At 41.5% G+C, this 18,876-nt stretch overlaps 1 protein-coding gene across 1 annotated transcript in view; it reads left to right on the top strand.

The window, feature by feature from the left end:
* The first annotated feature begins 977 nt into the window (after positions 1 to 977).
* The window catches only part of TBX18 (T-box transcription factor 18), a 31,406-nt gene continuing 13,507 nt past the window's right edge, over positions 978 to 18,876 (top strand). Inside the window, exons 1-5 of the mRNA XM_062187595.1 lie at positions 978 to 1,293; positions 2,444 to 2,648; positions 4,847 to 4,948; positions 7,712 to 7,883; positions 17,618 to 17,785. Coding sequence (XP_062043579.1) covers positions 978 to 1,293; positions 2,444 to 2,648; positions 4,847 to 4,948; positions 7,712 to 7,883; positions 17,618 to 17,785 — 963 coding nt within the window. The remainder of the gene's footprint in view (positions 1,294 to 2,443; positions 2,649 to 4,846; positions 4,949 to 7,711; positions 7,884 to 17,617; positions 17,786 to 18,876) is intronic.

Here is an 18,876-nt window from a genome sequence, read left to right as displayed (position 1 = left end):
TTATGCGAAGGCCTGAGCGATAATATAACACTTTTTGGGTCCCCTAAACATAATGGATTTAAATATTTTTGAACCCTTCGCAAGAAAAACCCACAGAGCTGAACGTAAGCCCGGTGCTGAGCCAGCCGCAGGGTGGGCGCCACTAAACCGTAGGAATGCTTCAATGAGATCGATGGGCCTGGCGGCAGTGAGTTCTGCCACCTCCCAACATGTTTTGAGCTGCGGCAACATCAAGTGATGCGGACGTGGTACTGGAGTTTAAGTTGAAAGATCCTTGACATTCTAACTTGGTGATCCTCTCTACTTCAGCCCAGAAGCCTCAGCCTCTCCGTGTCCCGGCGAGGAAAGTTGGAGACTCCGGGCTGGACTGGGCGGTGGGCGGCAGGGGAGACCCACAGGGGTTCAGCGTGCTAGGGGCTGGCACGGCCACGCCAGACGGCGGCGCTTTTCGCTCCAGAGGTTTTTGCGACCTTGTAAGGAAGTGGGCGCGGGCCGCGCGGAATTGGCGCCTGCTGATTGGCCGGCCGTCTCCCTGATTGACAGGGCCCCGGGCCCCGCCTCCGCCGCTTTATTGACACTAATGAGCAAGTTCTTCCCACCGCTCTCCTGCCTGGAAGTGCTGACAGATCAAGGCAACAAATTTCAATTACAATCCCTAATTTGTGTCCGCAGAGTGTTTTTTACCCATGCTAGTCCTCTCTGGCGCATCAGTCGAGGCAGATCTTGGAGCAGGAGGAGGAGGTGGAGGGGGTGGGAGCGAAGGAGTGCATCAGTGAGAGCGCGCGCGAGAGAGACCCGGGGAAGGAAACTTGGCGGGCGCGTCACTGGCTTCTCGGATCCCGACACCAGCGCGAGGAAGAAAACGCCAAAGCTGTCCTTGCCCTGCGGCTCGGTTTTGGTGGGGAGGAGAGCGAGTGCGCGCGTGTGCCCGCGCGAGTGTATATGAGAGAGGGGCGGGCGGGCGCCGGGCGGCGGGGATGGCCGAGAAGCGGAGGGGCTCGCCGTGCAGCATGCTGAGTCTCAAGGCGCACGCCTTCTCCGTGGAGGCGCTCATCGGCGCCGAGAAGCAGCAACAGCTTCAGAAGAAGCGGCTAAAGCTGGGCGCAGAGGACGCGGCCGGGCCGGCGGACGACGGAGGCTGCAGCCGCGGCGGCAGTGGCGGCGGCGCGGGTGAAAAGGGCTCCTCGGAGCGAGACGAAGGCGCAGCGCTCCCGCCGCCAGCCGGGGCGGCGTCCGCGCCGGGCCGGAGCTGCTCAGACTTGGAGGGGAGCTGCGGCTCCCGCGGCGCCGCGGGTGAGTGGGCCCCTTCCAGCGTTCACTTTTGCAGGGCGCGTCCGCTCCCGGGGTCTCGCGGGCCCCACAGCCTGCGCGAGCCCGAAGTTGCGGGAGTCTTTGGTGTGCGTGCGCGCCGCGTCCTACGTGGCCGAGGCAACTTCGCCCCCAGCGCGCCCGCCGTGGGTGTGGGGCGCCAGGCTCGCCGCGCAACCTGGTTGCCCGCCAGACGGTTCCGAGGCTGCCTGCCGCCGCCCACTCGCCAACCTGCGCCCTCAGCCGCGGCGGCTTGCGGCGCCGGCGGCGCGGCTCTGCGCTCTCTGCGTCTGCCTCCCTTGGGGTTCCAGCCAATGGGTGCTCTATTTTTTTTTCCCCTTCCCTAACTTTTAAGAAGCCTGAGGTCGGGGTGGGGGGGTGGGGAATAGGTTGGGGGAGCGATGGCCTAACTCCCCAACCCTCCCCCCTCCACACACACACACACACACACACACACCGTAACCGGAACGAATGCCCTAAACCATTTGTGCAAACCAGGAAGGAGGCGGCCTGTTTGCAAATACGGTGTCCCGGGGGTCAGCGGAGGGAGTCTTCCCTGGGGAAGGCCGACGGCGCCCGCAGGCTTGCCTGTCGCGCTCTCCTGGCCTCCGCACTGCTTGACTAGAGGCGCTGGGCTGTCGGAGAGTTTGGCCGGAGCGGGGTCTGAAGAGCTTTCTAGAAGATGCCTCAGGCGGGGTCCGCCTCGAGACGCCGCCGACGCTTCTTGAGAAGGGAAGGCCCAGGGGCCAGGCGCTAGGCTGCGTGCGCTTCGTATGCGGGTTGTGCGGGACTCTGCTTTTAGGAACTCGTCTCAGACGCTGCCAGACACGCCTCACAGACTCCGGCGGCAGCGGCGGGGCGCGACACTTCTGGGCCCTGCCTTGGCGCCGAGTAGGCCTGGCGGGTGGGGTGGACGCGGCTCACGCTCCTCTCCGGGGCGCGGAACTTGGGAGCCCGGCAGGCCTCCGTGGAGCGCCGAGCGGCCCTCGGGCAGGCCGAGAACGTGGCGTTCGTCGACGGGCCTGTGGCTCAGGAGGATTCAGTGACACCAGAGCTTCCCCTCTCTCCCCAGTCCCCGGCGCGCTTCCCCTCTGGAGCCCTCACCGCTTCCCCTTCTCTGCCCTTTGCTGTCCAGGCAGCTGTGAGGACGGCTTCCTACAGGGCGCTTCGCCTCTGGCGTCCCCCGGAGGCTCCCCAAAGGGGTCCCCCGCGCCCGCCCTAGCCCGGCCCGGGACCCCGCTGCCTTCACCGCAGACCCCACGGGTGGATCTGCAGGGAGCTGAGCTCTGGAAGCGCTTTCACGAGATTGGCACGGAGATGATCATCACCAAGGCGGGCAGGTAAACGGGCGAGCTGGCGCGGTCCCCACCCCGGTCCCCGGCCCCGGCCTCACTTCGTCCCTCGCTGGGTTAGGAAGGAGAAGGGGCCTGCAGCTCTGCGGCGGGAGGGGACTCTGGTCAGCGGGTTTGGACGGACCGGACTAGGCCCTGGGCCTTGATTCACGGTTGGGGATGGCTTTACCTACTACTTTGGAGAGCCATCAGCGAGGAGCATCGGCCAGCCGCACGCTTGCTGAGTGCCCGGGCGAAAATCGGTGTCGCCGCGGATGCTGCAGCCGTCGCGGTGGTTGTGCCGCGTGCGGGCAGCTGTGGATTCCAGGTCACGTTCACATCAGTGCGGGCCTTTCCTTAGGCGCCGGTTATCAGTTCTGAAACAAGGGAAAGCTTTCCAACATCCGCTCCTTTTAAATATGTAAAATCCAGCTTGCTCTACAGCATGTTATGATTTGGTTTTTCAGACTGGAAGCTTTCAGGTTGGTTCTTCGTCTAAAGATTTACTGGCACCATGAGAACATGGTGTACTGTGCTGTTTGGGTATTAGGCTAGGATGAAAAGTCGCTGGAATTATGCATCGTGCGTGTTTAATCATAGTAACTGCAGGGATAATTGCCCTGACTTTTGGAAACCGACCTGTTTGTAGATGTACAGATACGTAGGTAATTTTTTTTCCCTAAATGAAATCAACACATTAGCCTGCGTTTGCTGAAGGATTTTTTTTAAAGAAAGGGGTGTTTTTTTTTTTTTAATGGTAAGAAGTTATATCGGTTTCAGAGTGTGAAATATGCACGTCCATCGTTACTAAAATAAATGGATTTGTTGGCTAGATTCATTTAAGGTAGACAGAAATATTTACATTTTAAAATTTTCAATTAGTGCAATGAAATCTATGAATGATATGCTTCCTTTAAAGGATCTTAAAAAGGACACCCATCTCTTTCAGGGAGTACACATGGTAAAAACCTGGATAGCATAAAAGTATCCAAACTTATTAGAAATTACAAAAACATATTTTATTGAATCCATATGCTCCCTTCTACGTTTTCACAGAGCCTTTATTAATGATCCAAATTCAGTCCTCAACAATACAAAGCAGCAGTTGTCTTATAAAGGATATAGTTAAAGACCTCTATTCTTTATCTTACAGGTGCACTGAAATAACATTAAAAAGCCAGTGTAGTAGTAAATTGTTCTCATGCCTAGTTAGGAATAATGGACTTTCTTTTCTGTGGGAGTACTCTTTAATGGCATTATTGTTATGAGAAAAATTTGGTAAATAACAGTACTAAAATTTGTGTTGTAAGGTTAAATGAGCAAAAATTAGATTACCTGGAAGGGTCCTACACATAAATCACTAGATGAAAGTTAAAAAAAGAGAACTGCTGCATTTGTTTTTTATATACAATAGTTTGCTATAGTAGCCGTTGCTGCTGTGTCCTTTTCAAAGAGTAGATGCATTAGAATCTCTGTTGATACACATTCTGGGAAGCCAAGAGCTATGCAGATTTTCACTTGTTTTAATTAGCAAAGTTTGTGATCAGTGTGGTTTTAAAAAAAGCAGTTTTGAGGTATGGTGGGGGGAGGAATGATTTGGTAAATATAAATTGTGTTTAGTTTCTGCTTTCAATAAAGAAGTTTTACTATACCTTTCACATTTAGAGCAACGTTTGCACTTCACCTTTACCATGCTGCAGACAGGAAGTCCTGTCTCAATAAAGAACATATTGTTTGGTTATAGCATGGCACATTGGCTCCTTGTGGTTTTTTTTATAACCCTTTTAAAATTTCACATTATAATATATTTTATCACTTTCAGAAATTCGAATTTTCTATTTTACCGTTTGGTACGTTTTGTTGTTTATATTATTAAAGTAAATATGCTTATAGATTTTGTTTAAAAAATAAGGTACTTGCTTTAGTGCCGTTACTCCTTCAGTGCACAGTCCTTTTAGTTTTAGCTGTTCTGACACTTCAGTAAACATGGAACACATGAACGCGGAGTGCTACAAATGACATTTACAAACCTTGGTTTTGATCATTCCCTATGTTCTGACTCCTGGAATTCCATTATTAGAGTGCATGCTATAAATTTGTCCATATTAAAAAGAAATTCAAGATGTTTCTTTGCTTATTCGTTCTCAATCCTTAATCACTAGCAAAAACAGAACCCCAACCCTGTCTCTCCCCTCCCTTATAAATAGGCGCATGTTTCCAGCAATGAGAGTGAAGATCTCTGGATTAGATCCTCACCAGCAATATTACATTGCCATGGATATTGTGCCAGTGGACAACAAAAGATACAGGTACAGTGATTAGATACAGGATAATAAAGAAAATGCTACGATTTTTCAGCTAATGGCTGTTTGATGTGTGACAGCTGTGATCCTTGTTTCCAGAGCCCTGTAGAGTTTCCAGTTCTATAATTCAACAATAGCCATGGTTCCAGCAGCCGAGCTAGTGCCATCTTTTGCAGCAAATACGGAAACTAATTTCTGTTTTGCTTTTAATAGATACAGAAATGTATCTATGTATTGTTAAACTAAATATATCTTTTATATTGACTCATTTTAATTAGAATTTTGGTAGGAAGTATTATATAGAAATGTATTTTCATCAAGAGTTTTGATCTTCCTATAAATTTACTCAGTCTTGTAGTGTTCAAAATCATGAATGTTTGTAGGCTTTTTCCCTTTAAAAATTATTTAAAGTTTTCTATACATAAGAAAAATCTCATAATTCATTAGGAGATAAACACATCCCCATTGGTAGTAAATTGTTAACTTTTGTTGTTTTTTGACTGAGTTAATACATTAAAAAAAATCTTTATATTTGTGTTGAGAGAGATTGTACTTATCTTGCCATCAAGTGAACTTTAAAAAGATTCATTCTTCAATTGCAAAGGAAACTTTGCTCTTTTTCTTACATAATAAAGCAAATCAGCAATTTTCAGTGACAATCCTTTTTATTTTCCCTTAAGAGTTAAAAATGCTGACATTTTAAAAGGAAGTTTTGAGTCTTTGGAAGATCAGAAGTGCTATTTTAAATTTTGCTCATCTGTGTCTCTTCTTAAAAATATATGAATGTTCTCATTTAGTCTGTTTTTAATTTAAATCAGTTTTGGTTTTTTAACTTATGCCTTTATGAAACAGGTTTATGGTATCAAAAGTACAGAAATTTTAATTAGCACAGGGCCACATGAAATGCCATAAAAATAAGTAACAAAAAAGAATTTCATTGTGTTTTGCTATAGTATGTGGTGTTACTTTTTTTTTAATTAAGTATGTCATTATACAGTTTTGTTAAAATTATATATACACAACAGAAGCTAGAAAGCATTGAAGTTCATTCCTTAAACATACTTTGGGTTAAAACTCATATTCTAATTTGGGTTTTGTACTGAAGAAGATAATGTGATTCTTAATGAGCTTGCAAATTATTCATTTCTAAATTTGTCTCATGTTTCTCTAAATTTCTTCCATATATTTGTATACAGTTTATTTTACATAACTGATTTTTTACTTACTGTCTCAGAAAACAAGGACATTTTATAAATTAATATTTAAAATGCTGGATCAAATTGCAAGACATAAATTTGCTTTCACTTGTATTGCTTTCCAGGAACAAATTTGGCTTTAGCATTTATATTTAGAGTGTTTTACAAAGGCTGTGTAACTTGTAGTGTGTATGGGGTTTTGAACTAGTCAATATGTATAATTTTCAAGGTTTTGATAGAGCATATTACTCTTTTGATGGTTACATGATTAATATGGATATTGCAGTTTTTTATTGAAATTTCTAAGATTTTCATTTTATTTTCCAACTCTTTTAGCAGTGTTAGAAAAATATTAGTTTTTGGTTATTCTCTTATGTCTGAGTGGTATTTGGTCAAGTTAAAAATGATTGTCACTTATTAGAATATAAAATTAATATTTGCAAAAGCCCACAGTTAGAAATTTATTTACTGAAATTACACCATACCAATTAGAGGAAGGTTTTAACAAATTATTCTTAATTTTGTGATTATGCATTTTTCCCAAAAGATGAATTAGAGAATAGAAGGCACGTTGAGCTCAAAAGAGAATGAAATATATGACAATAGATGAAACAAAGGGTCTCACCATAGAGACTGAAAATGTTTCATGCTTTTTAAAAAGAAATTTATATATTACACAAGTAGAATTTCCAGATACCATCAGCAAAGTATTGCTTTAAATTCAATGTGACATTTTAACACAAAATGGAAACAAAATATATAAGTATATAATTTTATTTATAATTATTCTTCATCAGTAACTAATTTCTAGTGTTTAAATTAGTTTGATTTAAAAAATCATTAATACAGTGATACTTCCAAAAGTTTGTGGAAAATGGAATTAAAATACGAGGCTTATTTTGGTGCAAAATTTTTTTTGAAATGTTTACATATATAAGGAGCCTTCAAAATGTTCATGAAAAATGAATTGTGAAAATACATTTTATGATAATTTTTTACTCAATTTATTGTTATAGCACTAGAAAAATGATTCTAAATTATGATAAGACTTCTTCCTCCGTATCAAAATAGAAGTTACTGGAACCTTTGACAATTTCCTGTTGTCAGTTTACTGTATCCGATCAGCCCATACATAACTTAAAATGGGAATTGATCTTAAAGTAGGACACTTTAAAATATAACTAAAATATTTCTATATTTACTTAAAGGTGAGCTTGGCAACTTAACAGTTTGTTTATGTCAGTTGAAAATCCAGATGAAAGTGGGAAAATATCAGAATGTGGGTGGAATGTCTATTGTGAATGTGGGGATTTGAAAGAAGTAAGATGTTTGCATTTCTGTTGCAACAGTATGTGTATTTTTCACTAAAACCTTAATACAACGCTTCCTCTGAGTAGGACACTGCCGTCTTGGAAAATTTTTGAAAAATGTTTGGAATCTTTCTGGATGTAAAAAGGAAATTTATTTATTTTAGACCTTCGAACAAGGACGTACATTTTGTCTGATTTTACTGAGTTGGAAATTCCAAGTAATGAGTAGTCCATATGCTGAGACCCTCGTCGTTGCCTTCTAGGTATGTTTACCACAGCTCTAAATGGATGGTGGCGGGTAACGCAGACTCCCCTGTGCCACCCCGAGTGTACATTCATCCAGACTCGCCTGCCTCCGGGGAGACTTGGATGAGACAAGTGATCAGCTTTGACAAGCTGAAGCTCACCAACAATGAACTGGATGACCAAGGCCATGTGAGTAGATGGCCTCTGTAATGTACCACCTTTGACTGGCACAACCTGATCTATGCTGCGCCTGAATGAAGGAATGGCTATTTTCAAAATCATAATATTCCTTTGCTGGTTGATCAGCATGTGCATGATTTGTGCAAGAATCAAGGTTATGTTTGCATCAGAGAGTATGCCTATGGCTGGAGTATCCCCAGAAGCATTTAATAGGTTAACTCTAGATAAAACTGCATTTGTATTGGAATGTAAGAACCCCAGGCAGAGACTTTTTTAGTCAAAACATTTGTGTGAAATCCCATGAGGTGCTAATTATTATACTCTGAATATGAATACTACTGGGGAGTTGGGTAAACAGGGATAATGATTTATTGGCCCTGCCTTCCTCCTGCTCTTTTCCCAGCTGAGGCTCATTGCTTCTCAGTAATGGCCCAGGCTGAGGCTGTTTGTGTGTTCCTTGTGTAAGCTCCCAATTGTTTTGTAATGACATCTGATGTGTCAAAATGTGTTACAACAGTAATTCCTTTTAGTCTTGAAACTGCTGAAACATAATATGTATGTCAAAGTTCAGGCATTCCAAAAATAGTCATTTTTAACACTTTATTAATTTTTATGGAGTATTGTTCCTAGGCAAGATTGCTACATTATGGTTTTAGTAAGTGAGTAACTCTGAAACATACTGATTTCTGCTCAAAGCTAGCGTTTCTGTTAGCTTCTTCTATTTGAGAGGGGTTTTGATGGAGATAGGACTGAAATACGTTTTGAAGAATACATCATACGTAAATGGAATACCAACTTCCTCGTTTTTCAAAGCAGTGACATACAGATAGTGTGTTTATGGGCAATTCCTTTAAAACAAAAATGGAAACTCATAAACTAATACACATGACATAATGTGATTTGAAAGTTGCTAGTCAGTTCACTCTAATGAAAATATTCAAGTACAGATTTCTTGGTGGTACAAATGCATTATCTAGATTTTTTCTACTCATTGAGTGAAGTCTCACATATCCAGTGTTTTTGTTCATTGATTGTTGCCTTTTATGATTTACAACAGAATCAGAATAGTAATACAGTGTTTTTTTCTGAATCCAACTTTATGCTCTATATTTTATTTATTTTTATTTTGTGTATGATTTATTCTTCAAAAGGCATTTAAATCTTGCCTCAATCAAAAGCCCACTCAAATAACAGAAGCTAACAGAAATTATTATGTTATTATTTTATTAAATTATTTATTTGAGAGACAGAGAGAGAGAAACAAAAACTGACAGGGCAACATCCGGGTTCAGGAAGCAGAAAGCAATCCAGGTCTCCCACGTGGGTGGCAGGAACCCAGTTACTTGAGCCATCACAACAGCTAACCAAGGTTTGAACTGGCAGGAAGTTGGAGTCAAGAGCTGGAGCCAGGAATCAAACCCAGGCACTCTGATGTGGAATATGGCTTAACCACTAGGCTAAATGCTCCTTGAGCCCTGTGTTTTAGTGCATTGCTTTGTTTTCCTTTTTATTATTTATGTTTATTTTTGTAATGTAACATAGTCAAGTTGAAACAATTATTTTTCATTTGACTTCAGTGAAAGAACACTGTTATTTTTTCTGTCTCATTGAGGGAGCTGTTAAAAGCACATCCATTGAAGGGTCCTTTATGTTTTTAAATGAAAAATGTTGGACTAAATGCTATTTAATGTTTTTTTTTAACTTTTATTTAATGAATATAAATTTCCAGTGTACAGCTTATGGATTACAATGGCTTCCCCCTCCCATAACTTCTCTCCCACCCGCAACCCTCTATCAAAACCTTAAGTGTACTGTGCTTTGCTGAGTTCTACAGTTTCAGAATATATCTTTTGAAGAGATAATTGGGTTTAAAAACTATGTATTGTTATTCATAAACTTCAAGTTAAATGACAAATAAATATAGTCACTTTATGATTTTAATTATTTAGTTCAAATGACTGGCTTTATACTTGTGTTTAATAACTAGCATACCTAATATTGGATTTAGATCTAGTAATTTGTCCATCTAGTAAGCTGATCTAAGTATTTCAGCTTAGTAATTTCACCAGACTTTACTTGAAAGAGCATTCCCCAGATTGCAGGCTGTGTGTGTCTATGCTTTAAGTCACAGCTTCATGAGATTGTGGAGACTGGCGAGTCTGAAATCAGTAGGGCAGGCTGGAAAGCCAGAGCCCCAGGGAAGAGCTGATATTACTGCTCAAATCTGGAGGTGGTCTGCCCTCAGAATTCTCTCTTCTGGGGTCCTGAGTTTCTTTTCTCTGAAAGCCTTCAGCTGATTGAATGAGGCCTACCCTCACCATGAAGGATAACCGGCTTTACTTAGAGCTCACTGATTCAGATATTAATTTCATCCAAAAATACTTTCCCAGGAACATCTAGAGTGATGTATGACCAGCTGGTCCTGTGGCTTAGCCAAATTGACATATAAAATTACCTATCACAGAGTATTGGTTTGAAATATGAAAGACGAGGTCATAAATTGAAGTTCAGTTGCTTAAAGCTAAATAATTGTAGTATTTCACTATTAGGAAATTAAAAAAAAGAAGAAATCAAGCGCCTGCTAGAGAAGTATAGCTACTAGTGAAATTTTCCCTTTAATGTTGTGGCAGGATGTGCTAGTTTAATAAAAGGAAATAATTAATGTGGGAGAGAGAGATCTGTGCAATTTAGAAGTAAGGAATAACCTTGCAAATGGTAAAAATGTACATATGATCATTTGATTCTAGAGGAGGATGTAAGAGAGAAAATGCTCTTCCCATTATTTATTTAAAAATATCTTTGAAGATTTTGTAAAATGTGGTAAAAGATGCAAAGCCATGGTCTCTTCCTTTGATGAGTTTCTAGCGTAAGTGGGGGAGAAGATGTGTATAGGTTACCATCCTGCCAGCTCAGAGGATTGCAGATGCCACCTTATTCCAGGCGGGCGAGATTGGGAAGGCTTCATGAAGATGTCAGCAGTTGTATTTATTTACTCAGCTTGATGACCCCAAAAGAGGCTACATTGTTTTAATTCTGTCCATGATAGTGACTAAGGTTCTAAGTAGATAGGAGTACCATTAAGTTGTAATTCAACTGTCCCTTTCCTGACGCAGAGACTACTCAGGGACTCATCTGTCTGCCCTCACATGTTTGAGGTTCCTCCCCACCCTGCAATTTTTTTTTTTAAGATTTATTTATTTATTTTAGAGGCAGAGTTACAGATAGAGGGAGAAACAAAAAGAGAGAGAGAGATCCTCCATCTCACCAGTTCACTTCCCAAATGTCTGCAATGGCCACAACTGGGCCGATCTGAAGCCAAGAACCAGGAGCCTCCTCTGAGTCTCCCATGTGGGTGCAGGGGCCCAAGCACTTGGGCCATCCTCCACCGACCTCCCAGGCCACCAGTAGGGAGCCAGATTGCAAGTGGAGTAGCTGGGATGCTGATGCTGCAGGTGGAGGCCTAACCCACTGTGCTACAGCGCTGGCCCCCCAAACCATGCAGTTCTAAAGCAAGTAATGCCAGCCTCTAACTAAAAAATTTGGGGACCCAAATGAGAAATGATTTCCTAATTTCATTTGAATATTGCTTTCATGGTTTTTTTGTTTGTTTGTTTTTTTGCCTCTCCTCATGTAAGTATGTGTCATAATGTCTTTATAACCCTATGTAGACCTGAGGTTCTTACTAATAGCACAAAATGATTGCAGGGATCAAATCCTTCCAGGACTGTGACTGGGCATAGGACCATAGGAGACAGGAAATGATGTGCCATTTTCCCCAAAGAGACTTTTCAGCTTTCCAGATTCCACAGTTGTTTAGAGAGGATTACTGGTGAGAATCCAGAGTGGAAATATCTCACCCTTCCTCAGCTACTCTTTGGATGTTGTGAAGACTTTGTAATTTCTGTCAGATCCTTGGAGAATCTGTAGCTAGGTTTTCGATGGCTTTTGTGGAAACCAAAACTTGGTGTTGGTTGCTATGCTCGGGTTGGAGTTCCCTCTCACCATGTGCATGTTTTCCTATTCACCTGGAATTTGCTGTTTGAAGGAAAACACTTTGGTGGTCATTTCTCTGAAAAGGGAGATGAGGTACCTGAAACCTAGCAGGACTCATACACGGGACACTGAAGTGCTTAGGAAGGCAGCATGGCCAGGCGTCCATGACCAGGGCCTATGGGAAAGCCTGCACTCCTGGCTGCTGAGGACTCAGCGATACAGATGTCCTGCTTCTCTTCCCTTTTCTTCTTGAGAATCAGATGGGGAAGCAAGATCCTGAGGTCTTCTTGGTAGAAGGAACTTGGAGGGACTTAGAGGAATGACACATTTCTGTTCCTGAGCAAAGCACTTCTATCTGAGGCTTGGTTTTGTCTTATGTCCTATTAGAATCAGAGAACTCTGGCCTGCACCGTAGCTTGCTAGGCTAATCCTCTGCCTGCGGCACCAGCACCCTGAGTTCTAGTCTTGGTTGGGGCGCTGGATTCTGTCCCGGTTACTCCTCTTCCAGTCCAGCTCTCTGCTGTGGTCCGGGAAGGGCAGTGGAGGACGGCTCAAGTGCTTGGGCCCTGCACCCGCATGGGAGACCAGGAGGAAGCACCTGGCTTCTGGCTTTGGATCGGCACAGCATGCTGGCCGTAGTGGCCATTTGGGGTGTGTGAACCAACGGGAGGAAGACCTTTCTCTCTGTCTCTTTCTCTCTCACTAACTCTGCCTGTCAAAAAAAAAAAAAAAAATCAGAGAACTCTGAGTCAATCAAATGAGCAGAGGCACTTGAAAGTATATATTTGTAAGGAGTGTTTTCTATACAGCATCATGCATGAGAATAAAAAACTACCTTCTGTGGAACTTGTGATTTGTTCTTAGAGCCTAGTTATAGCCTTAATCCCTACCATTATTTTAAAGATTTGTTTTATTTATTTGAAAGAGTTACACACAGAGAGAAGGAGAGGCAGAGAGAGAGAGAGAGAGAGAGAGAGAGAGGGTTTTCCATCCACTGGTTCACTCCCCAATTGGCTGCAATGGCTGGAGCTGCGCCGATATGAAGCCAGGAACTAGGAGCTTCTTCCTGATCTCCCATGCCGATGCAGGGGCCCAAGGACTTGGGCCATCTTGTACTGCTTTCCCAGGCCATAGCAGAGAGCTGGATCAGAGGTGGAGCAGCCCGGACTCAAACTGGCACCCATATGGGTTGCTGACACTGCAGGTGGCAGTTTTACCAGCTTTGCCACAGCGCCGGCCCCAATCCCTACCATTTAAAGTGGGTTGGTACCTGGTATCACCAAAAATTCAGGGATCCAGGGTTTTGCTATCTATTTCTCCTTGGCCCTTGTCTTGTCTTATTACAACAGAGGAACTTAGATCATCTGGAAAATTTCCAATCAGCAGGGAATATTTCCTTGTGGAGCTTTCCTGTAAGACTCTACACAGCCACCTGTCTGTCAGACTTCAGGCACTTGAAACTCATCTTATTACACACAAATAATATTATGCTTCTTTTGCCTCACTTCTAGTGCTTTTAAGTAGAAAAATGTACATTAGCTTGTTCATGAGAAAGCATAGATCTTTTCGACTCTCTGTGCTAATGGACCCCCTCCAATTCTCCATTAAACAGAATAGAGAGTGAAGATCATTTCCACAAGATGTAACTGTGATTTTCAGTGGTGGCCTTCTTGTCTATAAGGCCAGTGGTTCTCCTAGTTCTACTTATTGCAAAGCGTGATTGACTTCTCATCGTTATAAATCTGAGAGTTCATTTCAAAGCAAATAATGCTGCCATATAAAGAACTGAGACTTGTTTAGAATTGCCTAAAAAGTTTTCAGGAATACCCTGAGGTCCTATAGTTGATATTTAAAATATTTTCTCTAATCTTCAGATTACTATTGGCAGTTGCTCCTTAATGTACAAACATAGGCACACATCAGGCATTTCTATACCTTACCCCAGTATACCCCACCTGAAGTTATTTTTGAAATACAGTAAGGATATAAACAAATAAAAGAAATCAAAATGTGTATTACCAGGGTTTGGCATTGTGCAGCAGATGAAGCTACTGTGTAGGACTCATGTATCCCATATTAGAATGCTAATTCAAGTCCTGGGTACTCTACTTCCAATCCAACTTCCTACTAATGTGCCTGGAAAGGCAGTAGATGATGACCCAAGTAGTTGGGTCCCTGCCATCCATGTGGGAGACCTAGATGGAGTTCCTGGCTTCTGGCTTTGCCTTGGTTGGGCTCCAGCTGTTGTGAGCATTTGTTGTGTGAACCAGTGGTTAGAATATCTCTTTGTCACTCTGCCTTTCAAATAAGTAAATAAATCTTAAAAAATAACTACATGGAGAAAGCTGCTTAATAGAAATCTGCGTGAAACAAGAGCCTGCTTTTCATTGACTCATAAACAGAAACCCAAATAAATATTTTGTTTCCTTTTTTCCAGCTTAGTTCATTCCAGTCTTTGAAATGGGCTGTGCACTTATTTTAGTTTTATGTAAAGTCAGTTTTTTCTTTCTGATTTGGAATTTGTTTCTAAAAGGTTGCTGATTCTCCCTGGAAGTTTATAAGTGCTATTGTTTTGTTTATTATTATTTGTTTACCATTGACATTTTGTTTCTTAGCTTGTAGAAGACGAAATCTCCTTCACACTTTTCTACTACCCAAGATATCAACTGTATGCCAATTTTGTACAGAAGGAAGTTAGTTAAGAAATAAGGAAGGGGAAAAACAGGGTTTAACAGTTTTTATTAAATAATTGGTCATTTGCTGTTTTATGTTCATATTTAAAGAGCATGTTAAGGTACAAATATAGAATAATTTGAGAAAAGGACCAGGACAGTTGTTTTTCGGAGTCGTGTGGAAATGCAGCACCAGGTGGGGTTTACTTCAGTGCCTCTACAGGCCGAGAACCTTCTTTGCGTGTCCTTTGTTGGGCCTGCTCCAGTGGAGATGCATGCACACAGACGTCATGCTGGGAAGATGGCCAAGGAACCAGCTTCCAGGTCCAGCCCTGAGGATTCAGAGGCCTCTTGCTTCCTGTAGACCTTAACGTCTTCAGCTATAGATCGGGATGTTAGTGTCAGTTTTGTGCAGACTTACGTGTGTCAAGTGTAACGTCATGCAGACTCCTACATGTCAATCTGAAATATTTTCAAGACACCTTTCAGCCCCACATATTTTTCAGATTGAGGATCAGTGAACATTATGCTCAGATAATATACTGAGGAAATGAAGATAAAAATATTTCATACTCAATGAAAATCTGTTTAAAGTACAGTAAATGTTTGAATCATTGGAATTAAATGTTGGTTCTGTGTTTTTCAAACTTTTTAAGTGTCTCACAGCAAGTCATACATTTTATGTTACGATCTAGTCCATACACATCCACCCAGATAATGGAAAATATTTTGCAGAACCATACTTACCCTTACTACAAGCAGCGTACTCTATGTTTTATGATTTTATTTAAAAATTTTCTGATTACAACTCTCTAAATTGATTTCATGAGTTACTAATGGTCATTGAAGCTCTGCCCTTTTGTTAGACATGGAAAGAGACTTTTCCAGGGGCTGCAGAATCCTGTTCATGTCCCTAGGTGATGATGTGGGCTCTTGTCGCCTTTCGTTCTTCTTTCATACTCATGCTACCTCCTCAACAAGCATGTCTGCTGCACACTCAGTATATCTGGCCTCTGTTCCATTGAGAGAGGGAAAATCCTAGTGTAAAACAAAGCCCTGACCTCAGTGCTTGTTACTGCAGAGGATAAAGACATCCTGCTGTTGCAACAGGTGCACTCTCCAGGTGCAGAACTATTGGTGTCTGGCCTGACCAAAGATTCCAAATTTCGCTTATTGTACTGCTCATAGACTATAAAACATCACTCAGGTTAACCCCTGAATTTTCCTGAGAATTTTATTTCCCCTCTAAATTCATTACACCCAGAAACATGAAGTCAGATTTTATCTTGGGGAAGATACAGATTTGTTAGTTAACTTATTAATAAATACCTGAATATGGAATCCCAGCAGCCAGTAGGAGATCCCATTGGATGAGTCTGTTTCTTTACTTTATCCCTCTCAGTCTTGAAAGCATAGAACTTAGAAGAAAAAAATTCACCCATAATACCAACATCCAGAGATGATTACTGTTCATGTCTTTGCTTGGGTCTTTTTATTTTACTCTATTTTTATGTAGTTGTGGTAAATTTATACATACTTTACATCTTCTTTTATCATTTATCACTTAGAAAGGAAGAGCAGGTGTTTGGCACACTGGTTAAGTTACTGCTTGGGTCACCCATACCCCTTATAGGAGTTCCTTGGTTTGAGTCCCAGCTCTGCTCCCAGTTCCTGCTTTTGCTAATGTGCATTCTGGGAGATAGCAGGTGATGGCTCAGGTACTTGGGCTGCCACCCAGGTTAGAGACCTAAATTGTGTTCCAGGCTTCTGGCTTTGGCCTGGCCCAGCTCCAGCTGTTGTGGGCATTTGGGGATTGAAACATCAGATAGGAGCTCTTGCTTTTGTCTAAAAATAAAATTTTTACAGAGAAGTATTTCATTATGTGTTTAAAGATTTCTTAGTAACATTAGTAACATTGTATTCCATTGTGTGGATTTTCATTTACCCAGGAAACCTACTCATATGGGGCATGTAGGGGTTGATAGTTTACCTACTGTTATGTATAATGTGATGCACATCTTTGTACATGAGTAGCTCTTCTGAATGTGCAGTGTTTCCTTAGGATAAACTCTCAGGAATTGAATCACTGGATAGGAGGCAGTTTACTCATATTATCAGATTCCCCCCCAGAGTCTGAGAGGACCAGCTTTTCCATGCTCTGGAGTTTGAGTCTTGGGAGCTTTGTTACGATGGTAGCTTTCATACTGGGTTCTCCTGGCTAGAAACTTTGTGAGGTACACAAAGCAGATCCTTAACATTCCCCTTACCCTTGAGTGGACATTTATGGTCAGAGATGGAGGGAACATTTTCTTTTAAAAATTTTATTTGTTATACAAGTTTCATGTATTTCATATAAGCAGATTTAGGAACATAGTGATACTTCCTACCCAAACTTCCCTTGTGTCCACACACCAACCCTTCTTTCTCCTCCCTCTCCTATTCCTTCCCACTCTTAATTTTTACAAAGATCTACTTTCAGTTTACTTAATGATCATAAAGTTAACCCTACACTAAATAAAAGAGTTCAACAGATAGTATAAAAAAAAAGCACTGTTCCTCAACAGAAGAGACAAGGGCCGTTAACAATTATCAAATTTCAGACTGTCCATTTCACTCTAATATATTACATTTAGGTACTCTATGTGTAGAGGAAACATTTTCTCTGAAGAAAATCTTGTGTGCAAAAATTATTTTTAGAGAATAGGTGTTGGTACAATTTAAATAACCGTTTCAATCTCAGTTTTTTTTTATTTGGACTCTGTTCCTTTTAGACCATTATACACAAAATGCTTAAGAATTTATTCTTGTATTTTCCACAACAAAACATTTGATAAGTTCACATGGTTGTAGCAGGGTTTCATTGACATGAGGATTTTTATTTTGTATTTTTAAGTGCATTCTGCAAAAACTTTCCTAGCCCTTCCTCTCCAGTTCTGATGCAGTCTATTCAATTGCCACTTCTGACTCCTTGAAAACGTTAATTTCCCACAGGAATTTCTTTTACACATTAAATATTTAGTCGTGGTGTCGGTTGGGAAGATGAGTCTGATAAATCTGGCCTTTCTTTCCTTGATGTAGATTATTCTTCATTCTATGCATAAATACCAACCTCGAGTGCATGTCATCCGTAAAGACTGTGGAGATGATCTTTCTCCCATCAAGCCTGTCCCATCCGGGGAGGGAGTGAAGGCGTTCTCCTTTCCAGAAACTGTCTTCACAACTGTCACTGCCTACCAGAATCAGCAGGTAGAGTTGTCGGGACTGGTATCTTTCTTGACATTTCATTTCAGCTGTTCATAGTAAGATATCTTTCTCTGTGTTATCAAAATAATTATAGAAGGAAAAGTTTATTTTCACATTAACCTTTGACTTTCCCATATATACATATTATATACATATGTATATATATAAATATAAGTATATATACATATATAGTAATAACAATTCTTTTTCCGTGATTCTCCAAGTAAGGATACCCTGAAAAGTGCTCCTTTAGACAAAATTATGTCTTGTCGCTGACAGCACAGTCTTACTTGCTGTTTTGAGATAATGAATTGTGATGTCATAATTAAAAATTAGCGTGTTTATTGCTAGGAAATACATGTGTTGCATATTAAAAAGTGGATTGTATCATGGAGCATGGGATTTAGTAATTCATTTTAATTTAAGATTATAGCCAATGAATTATGAGAAATATTTCAGAAGAATTTATCCTGTAGGATCATTTTGGCACCTTTACAAATAGGACTATTTTTTTCAGGAAATGCTTTTATTGTGAGAGGGTGATCTACATGCTTATTGTCTGAGAGATCAATGATTGTATGGTCTGAGAGATCACCAACTTTTATAAAGCTGAAAACAATTTAAGAAGGGAAATGTTTTTCTCTATGTATAATATATATATTTCTTTAGGGCTATGTTTACATGTGTCGCCTAGGTGGAGGACTGGATCAGAAACAAATATTTAATGCAATTTAATATGCAATTTCAGAAAGTTTCCATAAGATATAGCTATGTAATGGAGGATGATGTGGTCTGTGGTAGATTTAAAAAATTCCCAGTGATCAGCAGAGTTGTTTTAGGCCTCTCTACCTCTTTTGAATTTTTATAAATCTTGGTTAAAAATGTAAGGCTTTATAATCTTCGTTGTGCTTTCTGTTGTAAAACTGCTCAGGAGCTTTGGATCCTGTCCAGTGTGTCCTCCCTTAGGACTCAGAGGCTCAGCTGCCTTCCCTGGAGTGAAGATGCCCGTTCTCACCAGGGCTGAGCTGTTCTCTCATACATTGCCACTCTGTGATACAGGCTTTTAGGAAGGCACATAAAGGGTAACTTTAGAA

The sequence above is a fragment of the Lepus europaeus genome, chromosome 3 (genome assembly GCF_033115175.1).
Source record: "Lepus europaeus isolate LE1 chromosome 3, mLepTim1.pri, whole genome shotgun sequence".
NCBI classification, from domain to species: domain Eukaryota; kingdom Metazoa; phylum Chordata; class Mammalia; order Lagomorpha; family Leporidae; genus Lepus; species Lepus europaeus.
This window is presented reverse-complemented; position numbering and strand designations above follow the sequence as displayed.